Here is a 26,367-nt window from a genome sequence, read left to right as displayed (position 1 = left end):
AGGAATGCTCGCAACTGTCAGTGTTATACTCATAGGGATAATACGCTGCAGTACAGATCTGTACTGCAGTGTATTATTAGTGTCAAGTCCCCTAGTGGGACAGTAAAAAAAAAAAAATTACACTAAATAAATAATAAATGTAAATAAACATACACAATTTCCCTTTCCCTCCCCGAAAAATTTATATGCACATATTTGGTATTGCCGCGTCTGCAACAACCCAAGGAATAAGACTATCATATTATTCAACCCGCACGATGAACGCCATAAAAAAATTACTAAAAACCTTGCCAAATTATTGGCTTCATATCAATGCCGCCTCTGTAAAACTAAAATAAAAACTGTTCAAAATGTCACGTGTACCCCAAAATTGTACCACTAAAAACATCAACTCCTCACGGAAAAAATGTTGCTATCGCACAACATTATCGAAATAATAATTTAAAAAAATACACTTGTCAGAAAAGAGCGATTCACTAACATGCTTTTTTGTTAATCAAAAATAGTTTTTATAGTGTAAATATGATAAACCATCAAATAAAGTACATAAATGAGGTATTGTCATAATTGTACCAACCTGCAGAGTAAAATTACCATGTCACTGATACTGCATGGTGAACACCATAAAAAAACATAATAATAATCTCGCCATAATTACTGCTTTTTGGTAATCCCGCCTCACTAAAAATGTAATAAAAAAGGGGATCAAAATGTCAGACATATACCCCAAAATGGTATAATTCAAAACCACTACTTATCCTGCAAAAAAAAAATAAGCCCTCACACTGCTCCGTTGGTGATAAAATGTTACAGATCTTAAAATAGGGTGACACTAATAAAAAAAAATAGGAAAACCCAAAATCCACACGGTGCTCAGTCAGGTCTGAGGCCTGTGTGTGTGAATCATGTAGCGCACAAGGGCCACATATGGGATATGTCTAAATATGTCAGAATTAGAGGAATAAATATTGTTGTATTTTCCTGTCGGCACCCACTGTGTCGCAGAAAAAAATTAAGCAAAATGGCATATTTGCAAAATAAAAATAAAATTTTTGAATTCTACTTCCACTTTGCTTTAATTTTTGAGAAACCCCTAAAGGGTTAATAAACTTCCCAAATATTTTGATTACGTTGAGGGGTGCAGTTTTTATAATGGGGTGATTTATAGGAGGTTCTTACATACAGGACCCTCAAATCCACGTCAGAACGGAACTAGTCCCTAAAAAGATCTGATCTGATAATGTCCTAAAATAGTAAAACAACTTTTAACAAATGATGCCAACAGTAGACACAGAATCACTTTGAGGAGTTAGTGTCCCGAAGTTATAACATGAAGTGAGACAGGTCAGATTTAAAAAAATGGGCCTTGGTCATTATCTCAGGATTTTTCAGTTTTTGCACTTTTATTTTTTCCTCCTTACCTTTAAAAAAATCATAATTCTTTCAATTTTGCACCTAAAAATCCATATGATGGCTTATTTTTTGCACAATTGAAGAAAAAAACGCCATTTTGTAAATTTTGAGGGCTTCCGTTTATCGGTAAAAATGACACCTTATCTTTATTCTGTAGGTCCATGCGATTAAAATGAGACCCTACTTATGTAGGTTTGATTTTGTCGTACTTCTGGAAAAAATCATAATTTTAATCGTATAAATTTTATTTATTATTTAGTTGTCATTTTCTGACCCCTATAACTTTTTTTACTTTTCCGCGTATGGGGCGGCATGAGGACTAATATTTTGCACCGTGATCTGAAGTTTTTAGCGGACCATTTCTGTATTGATCGGACTTTTTGATCGCTTTTTATTATTTTATTTTTTTCTTGATATAAAAAGTGACCAAAAATATGCTATTTTGGACTTTTGAATATTTTTTTTTGTGCGTACGGCATTGACCGTGCGGTTTAATTAATGATATATTTTTATAATTCAGACGTTTCTGCACGTGAAGATACCACATATGTTTATTTTAATTTACACTTTTTTTTTTTTTTTTTAAATGGGAAAAGGGGGTGATTCAAACTTTTATTAGGGAAGGGGTTAAATGATCTTTAACTTTTTTTTTCACTTTTTTTTTTTGCAATGTTATAGCTCCCATCGGGGCTATAACACATAACACTGCACACACTGATCTTTTACATCTTTTACATAGGAAACCATTGTTCAATGATTCTGCCGCTTGACTGCTCATGCCTGGATCTCAGGCACTGAGCAGTCATTCGGCGATCAGACACCAGGAGGCAGGTAAGGGACCCTCCTGCTGTCCTACAGCTGTTCGGGATGCTGCGATTTCGCCACGGTGATCCCGAACAGCCCCCTGAGCTAACCGCCAATGTTTTACTTTCACTTTAGACGCTGCGTTCAACTTTGAACGCCACGTCTAAAGGTTTAATAGCGCACGGCACTGCGATCAGTGCCACGCGCTATTAACCACGGATCCCGGCCTTTGTTAGAGGCCGGGCCCGACCTGCAGGGGTTAAGACTAAAATTGACCCGGTCCTGAAGGGGTTAAAGGGCTACTCTGGTGAAAAACTTTATTTATTTATTTTTTAAATCAACTGGTGCCAGAAAGTTAAACAGATTTGTAAATGACTTCTATTTAAAAAATCTTAATCCTTCCAGTACTTATTAGCTGCTGAATACTACAGCGGAAATTCTTTTCTTTTTGAAACACAGAACTGTCTGCTGACATCACGAGCACAGTGCTCTCTGCTGACATCTCTGTCCATTTTATGAACTGTTCAGAACAGCATATGTTTGCTATGGGGATTTCCTTTTACCCTGGACAGTTCCTAAAATGGACAGAGATGTCAGCACTGTGCTCATGATGTCAGCAGACAGCTCTGTATTTCAAACGGAAAAGAATTTCCACTGTAGCTAATAAGCAGCTAATAAGTACAAGAATGATTAAGATTTTTTAATAGAAGTAATTTACAAATCTGTTTAACTTTCTGGCACCAGTTGATTTAGGAAAAAAAAAAAAAAAAAGTTTTTCACCGGAGTACCCCTCACCTGCCCCCGTTCTTCTCCCGGCATCTTCTGCTCTGGTATGAGATCGAGCAGACCAGAGCGGAAGATAGATGATAATACTGATCAGTGCTATTCCCCATGCATAGCACTGAACAGCATTAGCAATGAAATGACGCTATAGATAGTCCCCTATGGGGACATAATAAGTGTAAAGATAAAAGTAAAAAAAAAAAAGTAAAAAAAAAAGTGAAAAATCCCCTCCCCCAATAAAAATGTATATTGTCCTTTTTACCCTCAAAAAGTGTAACAAAAAATGAAAAATAAACATATTTGGTATCGCCGGATGCGTAAACATCCAAACTATTAAAATATGTTAATTATCCTGTACAGTGAACGTTAAAAAAATTGCTGCTTTTTTATAGAATAAAAAAAAAAATTGATAAAAAAATGTATTAAAAGTTTTATATAAGTATAAGTGGTATAAAAAAAGTACAGATCACGGTGCAAAAGATGAGCCCTCATACCGCCGTTTATACGGAAAAATGAAAGTTATAGGTCAGCAAAATGGAGGGATTTTAAATGCACTAATTTGGTTAAAAAGTTTGCGTTTTTTTTTAAAGCAGTATAGTAATAGAAAAGTATGTAATCATGGGTATCATTTTAATCGTATTGAGCCACAGAATAAAGAAAGCATGTCTATTTTACTGTAAAGTGTACAGCATGAAAATGAAACCTTCCAAAATTAGCAATATTGGGGTCTTCTTATCAATTTCCCCACACAAATAGTATTTTTTGGGTTGCTCCATACATTTTATGGTAAATGAGTGATGTCTTTACAAAGGAAAACTGTTTGACTGGCTTTTTCAGTATTAAATACTGCAAATTTTCTAATGAAAGCAATTGCAAAACCCATTGGTTTAGCATGCTTTACAACATATCTAAAGCTTTTGTATCTGACAGTGCCCATTTAAGGCCCAAATGTGCTGAGTCTTTAAGGGGTTAAACAATTATTTTCAGTGGAGTACCCCTTTAAGGGTTTAAATAGTATATGCCCTAATTTAATTTATATACCAGTAGGCCTAATATACTGAATAGTTGTTTCATAGTAAATTACAGTGTTTCTAGCATAAAAATACCTTTTTTATATAATTTTGTGTCCCTCTTGGTGCTGATTAAAATTTTTGCTGCTGGAGGGTTTGCTCCAGACAAAATCAGTCTTCCCCCTCCTCCCATGCTAAAAGAGTCTTCTAAACCATGCACAGAACTGTGACAAGAATGAATGAGCATGTATGTCAGCTCATTAAGTGGGCATGCACATTGCTGTACGCTATAAACCCCGTTAAAATGCTAGGTACTTGTGACATTAAAAAAAATGACATCATGATAAATAATGTCATAACTTTTTCCACTTTTAATGTGACCTATAACCTGAACAATTCAATTGCAAAAAAATATAAAACCTGAGAGGCATCTCATTGTTGAAAGATATCAGTCAGGAGAAAGATACTAAAGAATTTCGAAAGCATCAGATACCATTGAATACAGTAAAAAAACAGTCATCAACAAGTGGCGATAATAAGGCTCAACAGAGACATTACCAAGAACTGGATGTCCCTCCAAAAGGGATGAACATAATAAAATATTTATTTTATTATTATTTATTACTATTAATATGGCTCAACAGAGACATTACCAAGAACTGGATGTCCCTCCAAAAGGGATGAACATGTTCCTTCTTTGCACTGAACTATTTCAGCAGCGGAATTGTCTGCCGCTGAATTTGCTCAATGTTAACGGGTCTCGCAGAAGACTCATTCACACGGATGTTAAAGTTCACCGCTTGGAATTCCACTCATGGCATTCCGCGGGAATTACGTAGTGTGAATATACCTAAAGAAGTACGTTAGAAATACTATTGTTTTACCAAGATATACAACGTTTTTATAACGGACAGTGCCCATTTAACTTCTCCATCTGGCACCAGTTGTTTAAAAAAAAAAAAAACATTCCAGTGGAGTACCCGTTTAAATAATATCTATTAGGTAGAATTAGCAAAAATTTTGGAGGTTTTTGTACAAGATTCTAGAAGTCCTGTGGCAGTTTTCCTTTTGGATCAGTTTAAAGGACTCTTCTGAGTGACTGAATGTTTTGGTAGAAATATGAAAGCAGCATTTGCATTGATTTTAGCAATGATTTATACTTCACTCAATTGACATTATGTATGCCTTTATCTGGTGCCATTGTCTCACTGAAGAATGGTTCTTAGTTTGTATCCTGAAAGCAAACAACTGCAGTAGAAGTGGAAGCTGAAATAGTCACATAACGTTTTCTCCCACTTCACCAAGGCCTATTATGGAGCTGTAAGAGGTGACTGGCTGTACCCCTATATGTACCCAATATCATACCTTAGGCTTATTTCACACTTAGGCTTATTTCACACTTCTCAATTTTTTTAGGCTACTGTATTATAAGCTGAAACAGGTGTGGACCTTTCTTTTCAGATCCATTCCCAGATGGGCTGCTTACTCCTTTTTTAAGAGGAGTAAGCAGGCTAAACAACGCTAAAGCTGCACAGTAGGATTTGTACATCCAAAATAAACAGGATTGATTGTACAGATTTAAAGTATTTGACCTGCTAGTTTGCTTCATCATTCGAGTAAGGGTTACACTGCTTAAGGTTAAGTGTAATATCGTTTAGTTGCTATAAATGCTATAGATATGGAAACACAGTCGGACTGCCTGAAGCATCACGCTGAACTGAATTCATTTCTGTCATTAAAGCAAATTGTTTTATCACTTGTAATGCTAATCATCTCCTCCAGCTTTATGTATCAAACCTTTTTATTTTCTTTTTTACGCTGTCTGTGTCTTTGCCAATTTATTGTCTTCACATACTTATCTCCCATTCATCCATTTCATTTAGTATGGAGCCGACAGCTTATCCACTGTTATTATGGCCCATTGATCAAGTAATTGGAAAAGGGCAAATCGGTAGCGGCAGTGCCTGCGATTTGCATGAAATATTCCCAGCCCTGGGTCCATGTAGCATGGTAATTGCTGCATCCACATAGCTGTCAGCTAATAACTATATTAGTCAGAATATGGAAAGCCGGATCTTAGCATATTAAAAGTTCTATTGGAGCAGATAGGCTTCGAATGGAGGGATTTAATTAAACATGCTAGCAGGCTTCCAGGCTTTATGGGAAGTCAAGGAGAAAATGTTTACAGATAATTACATGGAAGTCATTTGGGTTAAATAAGGTCATTGGCGTTCAGTGTTACCTTTTAACCTCCCCTGTATTTTAGGATAAAACACAGATGAACCTTTGTGACATCTGCGGTTAATAGGCCCATCCAAAGTGGTCATTGACTCTGCCGTACAGTATTCTCAACCACTTTCGTGCCATATTCCATGTTCCTATTATCTTAACAATCTTCTCCTAGATGAAAATGCTGTTTGATTACATTATTCTTATATAAAACCTTTTACGCGACACCCAGACAGATCTATCAGGGATACATTTGTTATCTTTGGAGCTGTATTCTGAAGCAGATAGTTAAGCTGCAAAACCAAATTCCCAAAAAGCACATTACATAGCTGTCCTCTTAAAAATATTGATCACGACTGAGCATGCACAAGGGCAAGATAAGAAGCAACTTCTCGAAATATCCTCATGCACATGGTTTACATTGGAGTCAATGTGATCCACCAATTTATGACATTGCAAGTAATTGCACCAAGTGACAACTTTGTGTTGCTACTTTAACAAATACTGCTCTATGTTCTAGGTACCATTTTTTTCTGAGTATATTCTATTAAATACAGTTTTCCGCTTTGAACAATTCCTACTTAGATAGAAGGCTCATTTGACAATAAGCTGTTCCCAAATTGTCCTCCTCCTGGGACCCCCAGAAATCAGTAGTTATTTGTAAGGAAAATTGGCAGTAACATAGTTTATAAGGTTGGAAAAAGACAAGAGTCCATCAAGTTCAACCTATATCCATAATGAGTCCCTTCTGAGTTGATCCAGAGGAAGGCAAAAAAAATTCCTTTCCAACTCCAAATTTGGCAGTCAGAATAAATCAGTGTTCTGTCCCTATAAATCTAGCTAAATTGCACCCCCAGAATCCCACCTTTCATACTCGCCCGCCGACCAAGAGCCCCACGGATGCACGCAAACACGCCCAAACCAAAACTACAACTCCCAGCATGTTACACCATAACCGAAACTGTAGAACTATAAAGTGTAACATGCTGGGAGTTGTAGTTTTGGTTCGGGTCAGCTGCAGAGCCATAGGCTGCATCAGGGCATGCTGGGTGTTGTAGTTACTAACTGCAATTCCCAGTATTCCTTGACACATCCTATGGCTCTGCAGCTGACACACACCAAAACTGCAACTCCCAGCATGTTACACAATAACTTTAACTGTACTACTATACAGTGCAACATGCTGCAACACCCACACAACCATAGGCTGTATCAGGGCATGCTGGGAGTTGTAGTTATCTAGTAACTAAATGCAACTTCCAGCATTTTCTGACACAAAATGCAGCACATAAAATGGAGAAGCAGAACACCCCCAGTAACGCAGCGTTGTTCAGTGTTTTCCAATCAAAAGACTCCATATATGTCCCTATGAAGACTGAAAAAAAGTGATTAAAGTATTTTAAAAAGTGCGTATATATGTGAATAAGCCCCTTTCCTAATAAAAGTTTCCAATTTTCTTTAAATAAAAATAATGTACAAAAATAAACATAAGTGGTATCGCTGCATGTGGAAATGTCCAGACTATTAAAATATAATGTTAATTAAACCGTACGGTGAACGGTGTAAATGTAAAAAATAGTCCAGAATTGCTCATTTTTGGTCACTTCATATGAGAAATTTTTTATAAGGTGATCAAAAAGTTACATCTAGACTTTTCTGGGCTTGTCTCAGGTGTAAGAGGAGCTACAGCTCTCCCGCCACTAATAGCCTGGCATGCTGCGATCCCCGTGGCCGCTATAAAACCATTAGAGCCCTGCTGTCAAAGTTGACAACAGTGTATAAAGGAATCTTATATCCATCCCTGGTGGTCTAGTGGGGTGAATCGTACTATTTTGGTTGAAATTATTTTATCTACCAGGACAAGTGGATTTTCTTGAGGGACAAGTAGATTGTGTGTCGCTTTAGTCCCTTGGACCAGTAGTTTTTTTTTTTATTTCCACACCCCTGCACCATACGGGCTTCCTAAATGTGACATGCCCCCCAAAAACCATTTCAGCAAAATTCTCTCTCCAAAATCCCATTGTCTCACCTTCCCTTCTGAGCCCTCCCACCCACAGACCATTTTACATTCACATATGAGGTATTTTCTTACTCAAGAGAAATTGGGTTACACATTTTGGGGGGGGGGGGCTTTTTCTCCTTTTACCCCTTGTAAAAATTGAAAAACTGGGTCTACAAGAACATGTTAGTGTAAAAAATTTAGATTTTGACTTTTCACCCTCACTTTGCTGCTATTTCTGTGAAACACCTGAAGGGTCAACAAACTTTCTAATACTTTAAATACTTTGAGGAGTGGAGTTTTTATAATGGGGTCATTTATGAGGCATTTCTAATATGAAGGCCCTTCAAATCCACTTCAAAATTGAACTGGTCCATGAAAAATTCAGATTATGAAAATTTTGTGAAAAATTGGAAAATTGCAGCTGAATTTTTAAGCCCTATAATGTCTTCCAAAAGTAAGAACATATCAACTTTATGATGCAAACATAAAGTAGACATATTGTATATGCAAATTAATATATAATTTATTTGGTATGTCCATTTTACTCACAAGCAGAGAGCTTCAGAGTTAGAATAATGCTAAATGTTCAAATTTTTCAGAAAATTTTGGAATTTTTCACCAAGAAATGATGCAAGTATAGACAAAAATTTACCATTATGTTAAAGTAGAATGTGCCGAAAAAACAGTCTCTGAATCAAATTCATAAGTAAAAGCATCCCAGAGTTGTTATTTCTTAAATTGACAGTGGACAGATGTGCAAAAATGCTCTTTCCTTAAAGGGGTACTCCGGTGCTTAGACATCTTATCCCCTATCCTTTGGATAGGGGATAAGATGCCTGACCGCGGGAGTCCCGCCGCTGGGGACCCCCGTGATCTTGAACGCGGCACCCCGTTTGTAATCAGTCCCGGAACGTGTTTGCTTCGGGTCTGATTACGGGCGACCACAGGACGGGCGGCGTGTGACGTCACGCCTGCGCCCCCGTGTGACGTCACGCTCCGCCCCTCAATGCATACCTACGGGAGGGGGCGTGACAGCTATCACGCCCCCTCCGGTAGGCTTGCATTGAGGGGCGGAGTGTGATAGGGGATAAGATGTCTAAGCACCAGAGTACCCCTTTAAGGTGAAAATGGGCTTGGCCTTTAAGGGTTTAATGAATATATTAAATAGAATAGGACCCAAGACTGACCCCTCTGGTACCCCACTAGTAACAGTCACCCAATCAGAATAAGTACCATTAATAACCACCCTCTGTTTCCTATCACTGAGCCAGTTACTTACCCACATTCTCCCCCAGCCCCATCCTTCTCATTTTATGCACCAACCTTTTATGTGGCACCATATCAAATGCTTTGGAAAAATCCAGATATACGACATCCAGCGATACCCCCTGGTCCAGTCTGGAGCTCACCTCCTCATAAAAGCTGATCAGGTTAGTTTGACAGGACCGATCCCTCAAAGCCATGCTGATATGGAGTCATACATTTATTTTTATCAAGATACTCCAAATAGCATCTCTTAGAAAACCCTCAAGGAATTTACATAAAATGGAGGTTAAACTAACAGGTCTATAATTCTCGGGTCACCTTTTGATCCCTTTTTATATATTGACACCACATTTGCCATGCGCCAGTCCTGGGGAACCTTCCCTGTCACTATAGAGTCCCTGATTATTAAAAATTGGTGTCTGTCTGTAATGGTTCAGTTTCCTTTTAGTGCCACCAATGGAGAAAGTAAGCATTACACAGTGCCATTTCAATCTGTTTGGGCAATGCTGGACAGGTTCTCCAGCGTTAGAGATGCTTTGTGACCACTATCCACCATAGCCAAGATACGAGGATCCTGAACAAGGGGCCCTCTCTGTTAACTCAGAATCCTCTAATAGACTACATGATATGGGGTTTTTAAACTGTAGAAACCCTTTATGCATTGCTGTTAGTACCATCAAAGTGGTCCCTGTTCCTTTATCTAATCAAAACTGTTATAAGTGTTACAATCTACACATGTCATGAGCTTTTTAACTTAGTGTATCACCAGAAATAAAAGTCAATAGTATAATTTAGTTATGTGGTAATGAAATAATATTGGTTTGATTGAATAAAAACTCTTAACAGACCTTTAAATATGACGTGTATTGCAGGCAGTTCTGTTTGTTATTGACGTAAGCAAAATAGATATTTCAATTAAGTTTATCTCAAGACCTTGTTTGTAGACAGCTAAATTTGTAGCTAATGCCAAAATTGGGTTTTATGCCAACAGCTATTACACAACTATATAATCTGCATTTGAATTCTTTTAAAAACATCTAACATTACAACTAAATACACTTTGACAATAGAACTACTTATTAGAATCACTTTTATGGTAAGTTCTCATGGGGTATTTTTCACACATATTCCACATCAGAAGCATATAATATGCAACATATTGTTTAAAATGAGGATAAATGGTTCATTTTTGCACCATGTATTTGAATAAGGGACATGCGCATGTTGCAGGCTCGGCCCTGCCTTTCAGGCAGTACCCACTATAGCAGACTTGGCCTTTCAGGCAGTACCCACTATAGCAGACTTGGCCTTTCAGGCAGTACCCACTATAGCAGACTTGGCCTTTCAGGCAGTGCCCACTATAGCAGACTTGGCCTTTCAGGCAGTGCCCACTATAGCAGACTTGGCCTTTCAGGCAGTACCCACTATAGCAGACTTGACCTTTCAGGCAGTGCCCACTATAGCAGACTTGGCCTTTCAGGCAGTGCCCACAATAGCAGACTTGGCCTTTCAGGCAGTACCCACTATAGCAGACTTGGCCTTTCAGGCAGTACCCACTATAGCAGACTTGGCCTTTCAGGCAGTACCCACTATAGCAGACTTGGCCTTTCAGGCAGTACCCACTATAGCAGACTTGGCCTTTCAGGCAGTGCCCACTATAGCAGACTTGGCCTTTCAGGCAGTGCCCACTATAGCAGACTTGGCCTTTCAGGCAGTACCCACTATAGCAGACTTGGCCTTTCAGGCAGTGCCCACTATAGCAGACTTGGCCTTTCAGGCAGTACCCACTATAGCAGACTTGGCCTTTCAGGCAGTGCCCACTATAGCAGACTTGGCCTTTCAGGCAGTGCCCACTATAGCAGACTTGGCCTTTCAGGCAGTGCTCACTATAGTAGTTATATCACCCCATATTATTTCCTTCTACAATTTCAGCCGCTTATCCAGTTTGTAAGAGGAGTAAAGCTGTCAGGCAAGCACTCCTGACCCCACTTCTCACACACTCTGCTTGGCCTACCATAATGCAAATATCTATTAGACAGACATGTAAATATCTGCTAGATCTGCAGCTATAACATAGGCAGCAAGTCTTATCAATTGTCAGTCACCCGTTCCGGACTCCTCTTGGCTCCCAGATATGTGCAGTAGCCTTTCATACATCACACTGTTATCTGTTTCATGTGTATATAGAGATGTGTTCATCAGCACACTATCTGTTTTATGTGTATAGATAAGTGTTTAGCACATACAGCATAATGTTTGCCTGTACAGAACGTAAGTTTGATAATTTTCATAATCTCTAACATATTTCTCCACCTCGATCAGAGTCACCTGTGGTAAATACAGTTGACTGAACATGATTTATAAAAACACGGCCCTGTCTATATAAAGTCTTACAGCTGACAACGCATATCGGAGCAAAAACCGAGCCATAGGGAAAGAACTGCCTGTAGAGCTCAGGGTTGTGTGGAGGCACAGATCTGGAGAAGAGTATAATGAATTTCTGCTGCACTGAAAGTTCCCCAGAGTACAATGGCCTCCATAATACTAAAATGAACGAAGTTTGGAACAACTAGGATGTTTTCTAGAGGGAATAGGTAACATAACATTATGGCTGCTTGAAACGAGTACGACAGGATCTAGTACTTACAGTGCTGCTAACACATCATGAGCACCATTTGCCTCACACAAAATGCAGTGAAATGTGTTCTCCTGCAATAGAAAAAAAGAATACCTCTCAGGAAATACAGGAACTGTACTTTAGTCACATTGCTTGTTATAGTACTATACAGCCCCTGTTCCTAAGTTGATAGTGTCTCATGGGCACTCTTCTGTTCTAGGTCGCTGTTCTCGCTGTGGGGAAAATGTTGTAGGAGAAGGGACCGGATGCACAGCTATGGACCAAGTGTTTCACGTTGACTGTTTCACCTGCATGACTTGTAACAGCAAACTCCGTGGACAGCCGTTTTTCGCTGTAGATAAGAAAGCATTTTGTGAGCCCTGCTACATAGTAAGTACTAACTTATTTAGTTTAGTTTTTTTCTCCTTTCCTATGGCTGTCTATCACTGGACTCGTCCACACCAAGACATATGCTCACTGGAATTTGATGTGAATGAAATATGTTCTGTTTCCTGAGGAATGTTAAGCATGCCTTCACAGGAATTTGCAGCTAAAGTTACATTACCGACTAAGCAACAAACAGGAGTTTGCTGCCTTTCCAGATTGTCAGAGGTGAATTTATCGCACAGCCATATGCTCCTGATGTTCTCATCCGTTTTCTGCCTGCTTTAAATGACCTTCATGCCTTCCCACTCTGACAGCTCCACATTATTTTAGGGTTCTTACTTAGTCATTTCATTATTCCAAGTAAATTCTTGGCAACTTTACACAAAGGGATTATGCTGCAAGAAAACAATGCAAGATTACATTACTTATGGATTTAAAACATCACGACCATTATAAAATGTATGTAAACTTTCAATACAAAAGCCATCAAAGTAACGAAGATGGGAAAAATATTAAAGGTATTGCCCCACAGACAACATTCCTCTTCATAGGTGATAAATGTTTTAATCACTGGGAGTCTGACTGCTCAACTATCTCTGTCAGACCCGTATACAGTAAATGGAGCAGCAGTATATACTTGTTGTGACCACTGCTTCCCATTGATGGGAGATTCAGGAATGGTAGTTGTCCCAGCTGTTGGACCCTGAGCAATCATACATTTATCACCTATCCTGTATATAGATGATCATTATTTGTCATGGTTCATCACCTTTAGTTAAGCTTTTCAACAATCTTCCAAGCTTTTCATTCACCATAAAAAAACAAAGCACTATACAAGAACTCTGTGCATAAAAATGACAATTTTATTATAATGAAATGGAATACATGCAATATTTAAAGAAAAAGGACACTGACACCGCTCAAGGAAGACAGGGTCAATATATTGACTGGGATAATAGTAGGAAAAAATGAGAGAAGAAGCCTTCAAATCAAATTGAAATATATTCTTTATAAAGTACAGTGACCCCTCAACATACGATGGCCCCGACTTACGATAATTTCAACATGCGATGGCCTCTCAGAGGCCATCGCATGTTGAAGGCAGCATCAACATACGATGCTTTTGTATGTCGGGGCCATTGCATAAACGGCTATCCGGCAGCGCTGACTGCTTCAGCTGCCACCAGATAGCCGTTTATGGTGCCCCGTGAGCTCGGGTGATGGTCACCCACCTGTCCTCGGGGCTCTGGCGCGTCCTCTTCGGGATCCTCTGCATCATCGGCGCTCTCCATCGACTACATCATGCGCTCTCCGTCCCGTCATCCAATAGGAGCGGCGTGCGTAGCGACGTGATGGTGGCGACGGAGAGCGTGGTTGCCGGGGAAGCAGAGGCCTTGCCGGAGCCTCGGGGACGCGGCGTCAGCGATGGACGGCGAGTGACCATCCGGAGCAGCGGGGACAGGGGAGTACAACTTTCTCTAACAGTGGTCTACAACCTGCGGACCTACGGCTGTCCGGGCATGCTGGGTGTCCGCAGGTTGTAGACCACTGTTCTATACTTTACATTGCACGGATCCCTCAACATGTGATGGCTTCAACAAACGATGGTCCGTTTGGAATGGATTACCTTCGTATGTTGAGGGACCACTGTATTTATAATGCATGTATGCAAACAAAAGTCAATGGGCATAACCTATGATAACATAAAGGGTACATACAGCGTAAAATCAGCCAAAGCTCAGTACCCTACCACACATAATGGGGGAGATTTATCAAAACTTGTGCAAAGGAAATGTTGCCTAGTTGCCCATAGCAACCAATCAACTCGCTTCTTTGATTTTTAACAAGGCCTCTGCAAAATGAAGGAAGCAATCCAATTGGTTGCTATGGGCAACTGGGCAAATTTTTCTCTGCACAGGTTTTGATAGATCTCCCCCAATGTGCTTTGAAGATGAAAGCTGGCTTGCTGATATTATCATATTTTTTACACATTGAATCTGTTGTAATCTGGCACTATATACACCAATGTGGAATAAAATGCAACACATTTGTGAGCCAAAAAGTGACCAATATTAAAATATGGTTCAGAATACTTGCTACTATTTTTCAAGATTGGCGAGCGTGGTGCAAACAAAGCAAAATTTCAAGTGTAATATGTTTCAAAATGTGGTGTAAACAGCGTGCACTTCTTGGTGCAAAATCCTTCATCTCTCCCACTTATTTAGCTCCACTTCACTGTCAGATATATAGCCAAATAGTTATAGTTCTAGCCATGTAGCTGCCATCTTTAGAATCTAGCCAAAGCCTTTATATACATTTAGAAATCCATATAAAGACTCGATATTAATAATATTAGTAATAATGCTACTTATTATTAGTACTACTACTAAAGTGATTTTCTCTGTAACTATTCTTCTGAAGCTTGGGTATTTGCACAAATGTCATTACTATGATAACACGCTAAAGCGATAAAGTGTAAGAAACTTTGTGGTATGGAAGCATGATGAAGCACAAAGTTATCTAGAGAAGCAAAACATTGAAATGAGGGAAAAGGAAACTTGGAATGGAGCATGTGTCTGTAATGTTTGTGTTATCGGCCTCTTTAATTTCATTTTTCTGTTCTTACCTCGAATCAGAAAAATAAGTGCTGGATCCTTTACACACATGACCTCGGAAACCCATGAGGCCTATTAGGTTTCATCAAGGTAGCCATGATTTTAGGGGAAGAATAATGCTATATGCTGTGCTATTCTTTCCTTCAAATATGGTGGACTAGGAATATGAAAAGAGCCTCCAACACAAATGTTAACGGATCCTTAACCAAATGGTAGCTTCCATTTTAAATTTATTGGGCACCTAATGCTTTTCAGTTGTCTAACTTCTCTCCGCCACAATCACTCTTTCATGGCTAAAACTTGCCATACCACGTTTACCAAACTGAATATTGTCAGGACTATCTTACAAACAAGGGGACCTATCCCCTAGTAGAGTCCATATTAGATATGTTTTGATACTTGGATGTTATGTAATCTTGACTGTCTTCCTGTCTAAGAATAACTAAACTCACTAACTTCATCTTGAAAACAATACTATTGATCTGGTAGCCAGACTTATCAATAGAACATGAAAGAAACCGCCTTCCACTTTGTGACTTTCAATTTGACTTTTTAGTTTTGTTTTTTTTTCCCTTTCTTCCTTTTGTACATTAAGTTTTCAAGTACCTGGCACATAAAAATATGAATAGGTTCAGACTCTTTCTAAAAGATTAAAAGAGCAGACTCCAGCCAGTTGTCTTGTTTCCAAAGACAGCATTATGAGAAGATGAGTACAAGGTTAAATGATGCCCTGTTTGGCTTCAAAAGACAAGGCTTTTTTATTTTGTCTTTTATGCAAACAGCAAATCTTTTGGTAGCCAGTCATGTTACAGCATTTCTGTATTGTTCAACTGTTAATATATCTATTTAATAAGTCATTTAGCCAGATTGCAAATACAGGAGCTATAATACGAAAACTACTAATTTTTTGCATTTTTCGTGGATCATTGCCATAACTATTGATTTTCGTTGGGCTGCAGATGACACTCTATGAATTTACTGCCTATACTGTAATTTCTCAGTCACTATTTCCTTCACTTGGGTCGAGACGTTTATCAATGGGATCACTAAAGTGAGAGAAACTGATAACATTGCTGTCAATAATTAGGCAACTATTAACATATATAGTTATACTGCAGTCTTATTTAGCCATTCTGAAATAGTGTGTTAAGAATTACCAGATCTAATTCACAAATATCTCCTGGCTTCCTTCACCCTAGAAAAGGTGATCCCATCACTCATCTTATCTCTGCTTTTAAACTCTTAGTTCCCCCAAACTACATTTCAGTCTCACCTACTGTGACTGAATGGGTTTCCAAAGTCAATCACATAGCTAGACATGAAGAAATGTTTAGTTAGGTGCATGAACAGTTTTTCACACCTCCGCCATACTTCTATCCCTGCTTAACTTCCCTTCTAGGACATCCTGCTTGCTCTAGTACATTTTCATATAAGATTGTAGTGTACGGTGAAAATCCCACTTTGTTTGATCTGGGAAGTGGGTGAGCATTAATCTTTTCAGTTGAATTGTCATGATCAATCATTTCATGGCCCTAAGGTAAATACTAGTTTTTAGGCTGTACTACCCAATACTGACTTAGCTTGTCCATACCTATTAGAAATGTGTCTGGCTATCTTGCCATTTTGGTGGGGCTGGCCATCTGTCTAATCAATCAGTGTGGTGGCTTCCTAACTCTCCCCAGACACATGATGGTGGGTGAGAGAATTATGGGCCATATTTTGCCAAGAGGGATTGCATTATAGAGCTTAGGACTAAAGCTATCTAATATGTATGAACAACTTTAGACTGGGGGGAGAGGGGGCACTCTTTCTCTGCCAAAAAAGCAAGGAGACTTGGTCATTGTTGGTCATTCATGCTCCAATAGGGAAATTGGAGAAAAAAAGAAATGCAAAGTAGCTCTCTCCCAGAAAGAAATGTGCTTGCTCTCTGGTGCTACCTTCTAGGTGTAGAATCCCTGCAAGTCAATGTTTGAATCATTTAAGAGCCTTACAACATGACTTGGAAATTTAGTAGCCAAGCCAGTATGTCTCCAATAGGGTAAGTTACAGCGATGAGGGTGGTTGCCTTAGTCTGCACAGAGCAGTGTGCTGGCTAGCAATGAGGCCTTTGTTGTGGGAGTGACGGGCTATTGTTTCTTTTTGAGATGAAATGTGTGTTGACTTTGAAATTTGGGATAAAAGCATATGCACAGTAGAGTTCTCCATGGAAAAAAGAGTTTGCTGTCTGGTACCATCTTTTGCAAATTGCATCCCCGTAACTCATTGTTTGACTTATTCAAGAACCTCCAAAAGGAGACATTAAAGGAGGTTATCCACCATAAGGTGATTTTAGTAGTACGTACCTGCCAGAACTGGGTATTTCCTGTAGAATTTGTTCTCTTAACTACACATCCCATAGTTCCATAATTTGTAAGTATGAGGTCACTTTCCTCCCTCTCACACATCAGCCACCCCACCCATTGAAACACACCTGTGATCCCTTCAATGCAATACATCAGTGTTTTCTAACCAGGGTACCTACAGCTGTTGCAAAATTAACTCTCTCCCACCCAACTGCTGTTCCACCCATTGAAGCAGGATTGGCTCCCTCTGATCACCTGACTAGTGATGTCAGGTCTCGATACACTGCAACCCGGGTAATCCAGAGACATGAGTAATTTTGTATGCTGTTAAAAATAAATATTGGGGCGAAAATCGCAAAAGAATTGTGAGACCACCGTCACACACAAGTACAGACACTATATTATAAACTACACTACCTTTACTGCCCCTGTAGTATAGTCGGATTAAAAAAGGTCCTGGAATACCCCTTTAAAGAGCAAGTTCTTTTCTACAGCCTGGGACCTCACTCTTCAGTCCTTGTTGTGATTGCCGTCGGCGCATTCCATAATGTGAAATACGCTGTGGATGCCCTCGGAGAGAGTTACTTTGTATATCCTTTTTCCACTTTCTGTCCCTCTATGTCCCTCTTCAGGCTGGTTGTCCTCTCATCTCCTATGAGACTTATCATTGTGTCACGGTCTCAAACACTGTACTGTTTAAAAATATTTCCATATGAACATGTGTAGAAAGGTCCTTCACTGAAATAAAATATTTTCTCAAGCATGACACTTTGCAGTGAATAGCATTAAAAGCAGAACTATTCATTTGCTTACAATAAAATGTGCTTAAAATGAAGTCAATCAATTAGTGTTAAATCTGCTTGATCACAGTTTTGGCCATAATAAGGGAAACTGTAATTTACAGATTTTGGTGGCACAATTATAAAAATGCCCCCTTTATGTGTGATGTTTAGAGAGTAATTTATGAGAAGTGCTGTCACTGTGTTATTTCAAGCACTGTGTAATTTCAATTTAAACTGCTCAATGGTATCATTAAGACCATTATGTTGTATTTCTGAGTACTTTACGTTGAAACGGCAACTTTAAAAAAAGGTCATGAATATTTCAGCAAATCTGTCCTATTGTACACAATACATGCGGAGTATTACATGTACAGTAATATTTCATTCTTTAACTCTTCAGAAGTTGCATACAAAGTGCTTACACTTGATTCCAACTTGTTTTGGAGCATAGGCTTCGTGGAAACATTAGACTGGTACAAGACCGTGTTAAAGTGGACCGGTCAGCCTGTTCATGGTGCCCTGTGACTGGGAAGCTCAATATACCTAATGTGTAGAAAATACACCGTTCAAAAAAATAAAGGGAACACTTAAACACCACCATGTAACTCTAAGTCAATCACACTTCTGTGAAATCACACTGTCCACTCAGGAAGCAACACTGATTGACAATCAATTTCACATGCTGTTGTGCAAATGGAACAGACAACAGACAAATGGAACTGACAATTATAGGCAATTAGCAAGACACCCCCAATAAAGGAGTGATTCTGAAGGTGGTGACCACAGACCACTTCTCAGTACCTATGCTTACTGGCTAATGTTTTGGTCACTTTTGAATGCTGGCGGTGCTTTCACTCTAGTGATAGCATGAGACAGGGTCTACAACCCACACAAGTGGCTCAGGTAGTGAAGCTCATCCAGGATGGTACATCAATGCGAGCTGTGGCAAGAAGGTTTGCTGTGTCTGTCAGCGTAGTGTCCAGAGCATAGAGGCGCTATCAGGAGACAGTGGAGGAGGCCGGAGGAGGGCAACAACCCAGAAGCAGGACCGCTACCTTCGCCTTTGAACGAGGAGCAGGAAGAGCAATGCCAGAGCCCTGCAAAATGACCTCCAGCAGGCCACAAATGTGCATGTGTCTACTGAAACGGTCAGAAACAGACTCCATGAGGGTGGTATGAGGGCCCCGTGTCCACAGATGGAGGTTGTGCTTACAGCCCAACACTGTGCAGGACATTTGGGATTTGCCAGAGAACACAAAGATTGTCAAATTCGCCACTGGCACGCTGTGCTCTTCACAGATGAAAGCAGGTTCACACTGAGCACATGTGACAGACGTGACAGAGTCTTGAGACGCCGTGGAGAACGTTCTGCTGCCTGCAACATCCTCCAGCATGACCGGTTTGGCGGTGGGTCAGTAATGGTGTGGGGTGGCATTTCTTTGGGGGCCGCACAGCCCTCCATGTGCTTGCCAGAGGTAGCCTGACTGCCATTAGGTACCGAGATGAGATCCTCAGACCCCTTTTTGAGACCATATGCTGGTGCAATTGGCCCTGGGTTCCTCCTAATGCAAGACAATGCTAGACCTCAGGTGGCTGGAGGGTGTCAGCAGTTCCTGCAAGAGGAAGGCATTGATGCTATGGACTGGCCCACCCATTCCCCACACCTGAATTCGATTGAGCACATCTGGGACATCATGTCTCGCTCCATCCACCAATGGCACGTTGCACCACAGACTGTCCAGGTGTTGACGGATGCTTTAGTCCAGGTTTGGGAGGACATCCCTCAGCAGACCATCCGCCACCTCATCAGGAGCATGCCCAGGCGATGTAGGGAGGTCATACGGGCACGTGGAGTTGATAAACTTGATTTCCATTGATAATTTTTGTGTGACTTAGTTGTCTGCACTTTCAACTTTGTAAAGACTAAAGTATTACATACGATTAGTTCATTCATTCAGATCTAGAATGTGCTTATCTTAGTGTTCCCTTTATTTTTTTGAGCAGGGTATGTAAAAAAACCTCTACAAAAACCTAGTTGAGTAAAGTAAAGAGAAGCTTTGAGTCTTACAACAGTGAATACTATTCAGTTATAACAAACTGCTCCAAAATATGGCAGCATTAATTGTCAAGTACAATTTCAGGAAGTGGTTTCTGGCATTGCACTCTTATCATACACGCGGTTACAGTACAGCCTTCTCTTGGGCCAAACAGTTGCATTTCACCTGATCAACTTCTTGTTTGTAGGATTCATTTTAATGTAAGGGTTTGTGTGTTGAAGGGAATGTGTCAGCTGCAGATCACACTCAGTCCTTAAGTGTCAGAGGCTGTGCTGAGCCTCCTTCCCCCCCCCCCCCCCCACCCTTTAATGCCTCAATTGATTGACATCCATAGCTCATAAGAAGAGCCCTGTACATCAGTCAATCAAGGTAGGAGTGGAGGATGCTCAGCACAACCTCTTTGACACTTCTGAGTGTGATCTACAGCTGACAGATTCTCTTTAACTTATCTGTAGATCTCCTCCCCAATCAGTTTCCTTCTGTTTTCCAGTGGCTCTTTGAAATGGAAAATGCCAAATATTGTCTTCTCCCTGCATGGGAGATACAGTGCACAGTGCTGCTGAATATATTTGTGCTATATATTGTAACATAAGCTAAACAAGTTTTAAGGACAAAACCTCTCTCAGGTTGTCACTATTGGAAATTTTCAGTTTCACTTCTTAATCTTTGTGTAATGAGCTGCAATCTCTTGTTTTATTTAGGTAACTGTATTTAAAGGAGTACACAACAGTTGGTCATTGGAAAATAAAATAAAAACCCCTTTGGTAAGAAACAAGGTTCTATGGAATAAGACCCCAAGCTCACAATAATAATAATGCTTAATAATAGTGTCTTGCTTTTAATGTACCTTCATAATAAAAAGTGTATTAACCATTAAAAAGAATATTTTTTTGTATGGCAAGAACCATTTCTGGCATCCTACTCAACTACATTATCTTTGAAGTGTTGCAAGGACACGTTGACAGTGTTCTAAAATATCTTCATGAAATTCCTATGTTTTCCCCTTTCTTGTGTTCCCTGAGTTTAAAAGAAAATCAAACTAAATGATGGGGGCCTAACCTCTTGGTAGATAATGAATTTTATTCTTGGGGTAACCACTTTAAAGGGGTCATTTACCATAAGGTGATTTTAGTACTTAACTGCTAGACAGTAATGCACATGCGTAGGAAGGATCTGTTCTTGTCGTGAAGCTAAACAGCTGGGTTCTGAGTCAACCATAACGCTGCGGCTAACTTTTTGTGGATTTCCTGTTGGAGTTCCCTCCCTTGAACTACATGTCCCGCAATTCCTTGTTTGTTAGTATGAGGTCATTTTTCTTCCTCCCACACATCAGCCACCCCACCCGTTTAAACACACCTGTGTTCCATTCAATGCTTTAGACCATTGTTTTCTAACCAGGGTGCCTCCTGCTGTTTAAAACCTACAATTCTTTGCAGAATTACCTCCCAACCAGCGGTTGCTCCACCAATTGAAATAAAGACAGGCTCCCTCTGAACACCTGAACTAGTGATGTAATGTCTCAGGCCGCACTGCAACCTGTGAAAACCTAAGACACTCATTTATATGCTGATAAAAACAAACATTGGGCCAAAGATCACATAAGAATTGCGCGAGCACCTTGAAACACAGGTGCAGACACAATATTATGAACTACACTAACTTTCCAGCCCCTGTAGCATAGTCAAATAAAAAAAAATCCTGGAATACCCATTTAATCTAGACACATGTATTTACATGTTTATTGGCATAATTCTCCAGGAGAAATAGTCTGTCCTTCAGGAAATTCTGGACATGTTTTTTATATGTTGCAAAGGCCACTATAAAAACTAAAAAAATCTTTGTCCTCTGCAGGTTCCTACTGCTAAGACCTACATATCCCAGCAGGAACTATCCATTGAGCCACTCAGTTGGTGTCCTGCCCTGAGCGGGCAATGACTGCTGAGAGGGACCTGTCTCACTAGTAGGAAGCAGATTGAAAAGTGGGGGGCTGGGTCGTGTCACAGTGGGACAGAGTTTGTTTTTTACATAGTGGTTCCAGTATCGTATAAAAATGCTCAGAACACCCCTTTAAAATGTCTGTTTAGATTGTACATGTAAACTGTAAAGAACAAAATTGAATTTCCTAATTGAAACACACCACAGCTTGTATGGGACATGCACTATTCTTGACAATTCTACTTTTGAGGTACAGCTTGGGTCTACAGTACCCACTACAGTACCCACAGAACTTCTGTGTTCTACTCTGTTAGATGGGTTGTCTGTTGTAGGCCATACCAGAACTGCAGGAAAATTGTGCAAAGTTACATAGTCTATATCTCCTTTTCCGCAAAACAATCACTGAGATACCAGCAGCGAGAGATCAGTTTTAATCAGGTAAGGGTGCATACACACCACGTTTTTGCAATACAGTTCCCGTATCAGGTTCTTGATGAAAAACGGATTCCTCAAAACCAGACTAAACTGTATCAAAACGTGTGTACAAATTTCAACCCGTATACAGTTAAAAACTGTATACAGTTTGAAAAATGTCTGGTTGCATTCGGTTTTTAAGAAAAAAACGTATACGTTTTTAACTTTTCACTCCATTTTGAATAAAGTTTCACTTGTTTGATTGAAATTCCAAGAAAAAAACTGTCAAAAATCGTATGGTGAAAACCGGATGGAACCGTACGCACATACAGTTCTGTACAGTTCTAGTTGACTCCCATGTTTAAAAAAAACATATACGGTTTAATACAGTTTTTCACCCGGACCAAAAACCGTGGTAGACTACGGTTTTGGGTACGGAAAAAAAAAACCTGACAAAACCGTACAGGATACAAAACGGATACAACCATCTTTTGGCATACAGTTTTCAATGGAGAGTCAAAGCATACGCTTTTCAATACGGTTCCATATGGTTTTCCCATAGAAAATGTATACGGGAACTGTACTGCAAAAACGTGGTGTGAATGCAGCCTAATCTTGGAGGGAACCCACTTAGTGAGGGCTGTCTAAGAGAACCTTTTTAACCTGTTCAGGACCCATGACGTATGCATACGCCATCACACCCTGGGTCTTAAGGACCCATGACGTATGCATACGTCATGGCGTTTTCCGGTCTCTGCCGCTCGCCGGGCAGAGATCGGAACCGGATGCCTGCTGAAATCCTTCAGCAGGCATCCAGGGCAAACGCCGAGGGGGGCCATGTAGGCCCCCCATGTCGGCGATCGCCGCAAATCGCAAGGGAAATCGCCCTTGCGATCTGCGGCGACACCGGGCTGATCGGGTCTCTGGGACCCGACCGCCCGGTAATTTCGCATGATCCCGGCTGTCACAGACAGCCAGGACCATGCTGGAGCCTAGGAGCGAGGTGGCAAGCCGGCCACTTCCTCCGATCCCCTGCGATCTGTCGGTTAGTTAACCGACCAATCGCAGGAGGGGGGGCGGTTACTTCCTCCCGTCCTGCCCGGCCCCTGAAAGTCCGGAGAGGACGGGAGGAAGACCGGAGGACGCGGCGGGGGACGGGGGAGTGCAGGGGACCGGCCCCGGTACTTACCTCGTCCCTGAAGACCCGGATCCCGGCGGGGAAGATGGCGGCGGCGGCGACAGGTGAGTAGATCTTCAGCCGCGGTCGGGCCCTTTACAGCAATGCACGTCGCCGTAAAGCGACATGCAGTGCTGTATTGGGACCCTATATACTACAACTCCCAGCATGCCCAGACAGCCCTTGGCGTCTGGGCATGCTGGGAGTTGCAGTTTTGCAACATCTGGAGGACTACAGTTTGGAGACCACTGTGCCCTTCCAGATGTTGCAAAACTACACATTCTCAGCATGCCCTTACTGTCCAGGCATGCTGGGAGTTGTAGTGCTGTAACATCTGGCCCTTCAGATGTTGCAGAACTACAACTCCCAGCATGCCTGGACAGTTTTGGCATACTGGGAGTTGTAGTTTTGCAACATCTGGAAGGGCACAGATTGGGAACCACTGTATTAGTGGTCTGCAAACTGTAGTCCTCCAGATGTTGCAAACTACAACTCCAAGCATGCTGGGAGTTGTAGTTCGGCAACATCTGGCTCTAAAGATGTTGCCGAACTACTACTCCCAGCATGCCTGAGAATGTTTGGGAGTTGTGGTTTTGCAACAACAGGAGGCACACTAGTTGGGAAACATTGTCTGTTTCCTAACTCAGTGTTTCCCAACCCGTGTGCCTCCAGCTGTTGCAAAACTATAACTACCAGCATGCACTGATAGACTGTGCATGCTGGGAGTTGTAGTTTTGCAACAGCTGGAGGTCCCCCCCTGTGAATGTACAGGGTACTTTCACATGGGCAGGGGCTTACAGTGAGTATCAGACTGCAAGTTTGCGATGCAGCAAATTTTGCGCGGCAGCTCAAACTCGCAGCGGGAAAATCGCTGTAACCCCCCCTGCCCGTGTGTCTGTACCCTAAAAACACTACACTACACTAACACAAAATAAAATAAAAAGTAAAAAACACTACATATACACATACCCCTACACAGCCCCCCTCCCCTCCCCAATAAAAATGAAAAACGTCTGGTACGCCACTGTTTTCAAAATGGAGCCTCCAGCTGTTGCAAAACAACAACTCCCAGTATTGCTGGACAGCCGTTGACTGTCCAAGCATGCTGGGAGTTTTGCAACAGCTGGAGGCACCCTGTTTGGGAATCACTGGCGTAGAATACCCCTAAGTCCACCCCAATGCAAATCCCTAATTCAGGCCTCAAATGCACATGGCGCTCTCTCACTTCGGAGCTCTGTCGTATTTCAAGGCAACAGTTTAGGGCCACATATGGGGTATCGCCGTACTCGGGAGAAATTGCCTTACAAATTTTGGGGGGCTTTTTCTCCTTTCACCCCTTATGAAAAGGTGAAATTGGGGTCTACACCAGCATGTTAGTGTAAAAAAAAAAATTTTTTTACACTAACATGCTGGTGTTGCCCTATACTTTTCATTTTGACAAGAGGTAAAAGGGAAAAACACCCCCCAAAATTTGTAATGCAATTTCTCCCGACTACGGAGATACCCCATATGTGGGCGCAAAGTGCTCTGGGGGCGCACAACAAGGCTCAGAAGGGAGAGTGCACCATGTACATTTGAGGTGATTTGCACAGGGGTGGCTGATTGTTACAGCGGTTTTGACAAACGCAAAAAAAAAAAAAACCCATATGTGACCCCATTTCGGAAACTACACCCCTCACGGAATGTAATGAGAGGTGCAGTGAGAATTTACACCCCACTGGTGTCTGACAGATCTTTGGAACAGTGGGCTGCGCAAATTAAAAATTTTGTACAGCCCACTGTTCCAAAGATCTGACAGACACCAGTGGGGGGTAAATGCTCATTGTACCCCTTGTTACGTTCCTCAAGGGGTCTAGTTTCCAAAATGGTATGCCATGTGGGGGTTATTTTGCTGTCCTGGCACCATTTAGGCTTCCTAAATGCGACATGCCCCCGAGCAAAATTTGCTCTCAAAAAGCCAAATATGACTCCTTCTCTTCTGAGCATTGTAGTTCGCCCATAGTGCACTTCATGTCAACTTATGGGGTACCTCCATACTCAGAAGAGATGGGGTTACAAATTTTGGGGGCTATTTTCTGCTATTAACCCTTGCAAAAATGTGAAATTTGGGGGGAAGCACACATTTTATTGAAATTTTTTAATTTTTTTTTTACATATGCAAAAGTCGTGAAAGACCTGTGGGGTATTAAGGCTCACTTTATTCCTTGTTACGTTCCTCAAGGGGTCTAGTTTCCAAAATGGTATGCCATGTGGGTATTTTTTGCTGTTCTGGCACCATAGGGGCTTCCTATATGGGACATGCCCCCCAAAAACCATTTCAGAAAAACGTACGCTCCAAAATCCCCTTGTCGCTCCTTCCCTTCTGAGCCCTCTACTGCGCCCGCCGAACACTTTACATAGACATATGAGGTATGTGCTTAGTCGAGAGAAATTGGGCTACAAATAGAAGTATACATTTTCTCCTTTTACCCCTTGTAAAAATTCAAAAATTGGGTCTACAAGAACATGCGAGTGTAAAAAATGGAGATTGTGAA

The 26,367-nt window shown here is 40.8% G+C and overlaps 1 protein-coding gene across 6 annotated transcripts in view; it reads left to right on the top strand.

Moving 5' to 3' along the window:
- Window positions 1-26,367, top strand: part of LPP (LIM domain containing preferred translocation partner in lipoma) — a 347,896-nt gene that overhangs the window by 257,232 nt on the left and 64,297 nt on the right. For all 6 annotated transcript variants that reach the window (XM_056565451.1, XM_056565455.1, XM_056565453.1 and 3 more), the window contains one exon: window positions 12,345-12,514. In XM_056565451.1, the coding sequence (XP_056421426.1) occupies window positions 12,345-12,514 (170 nt within the window). The remainder of the gene's footprint in view (window positions 1-12,344; window positions 12,515-26,367) is intronic.

Source organism: Hyla sarda, chromosome 3, assembly GCF_029499605.1.
Source record: "Hyla sarda isolate aHylSar1 chromosome 3, aHylSar1.hap1, whole genome shotgun sequence".
Taxonomy (NCBI): Eukaryota; Metazoa; Chordata; class Amphibia; order Anura; family Hylidae; genus Hyla; species Hyla sarda.
The sequence above is the reverse complement of the archived record's forward strand: the minus strand, read 5'-3'. Positions and strand labels throughout refer to the sequence as shown.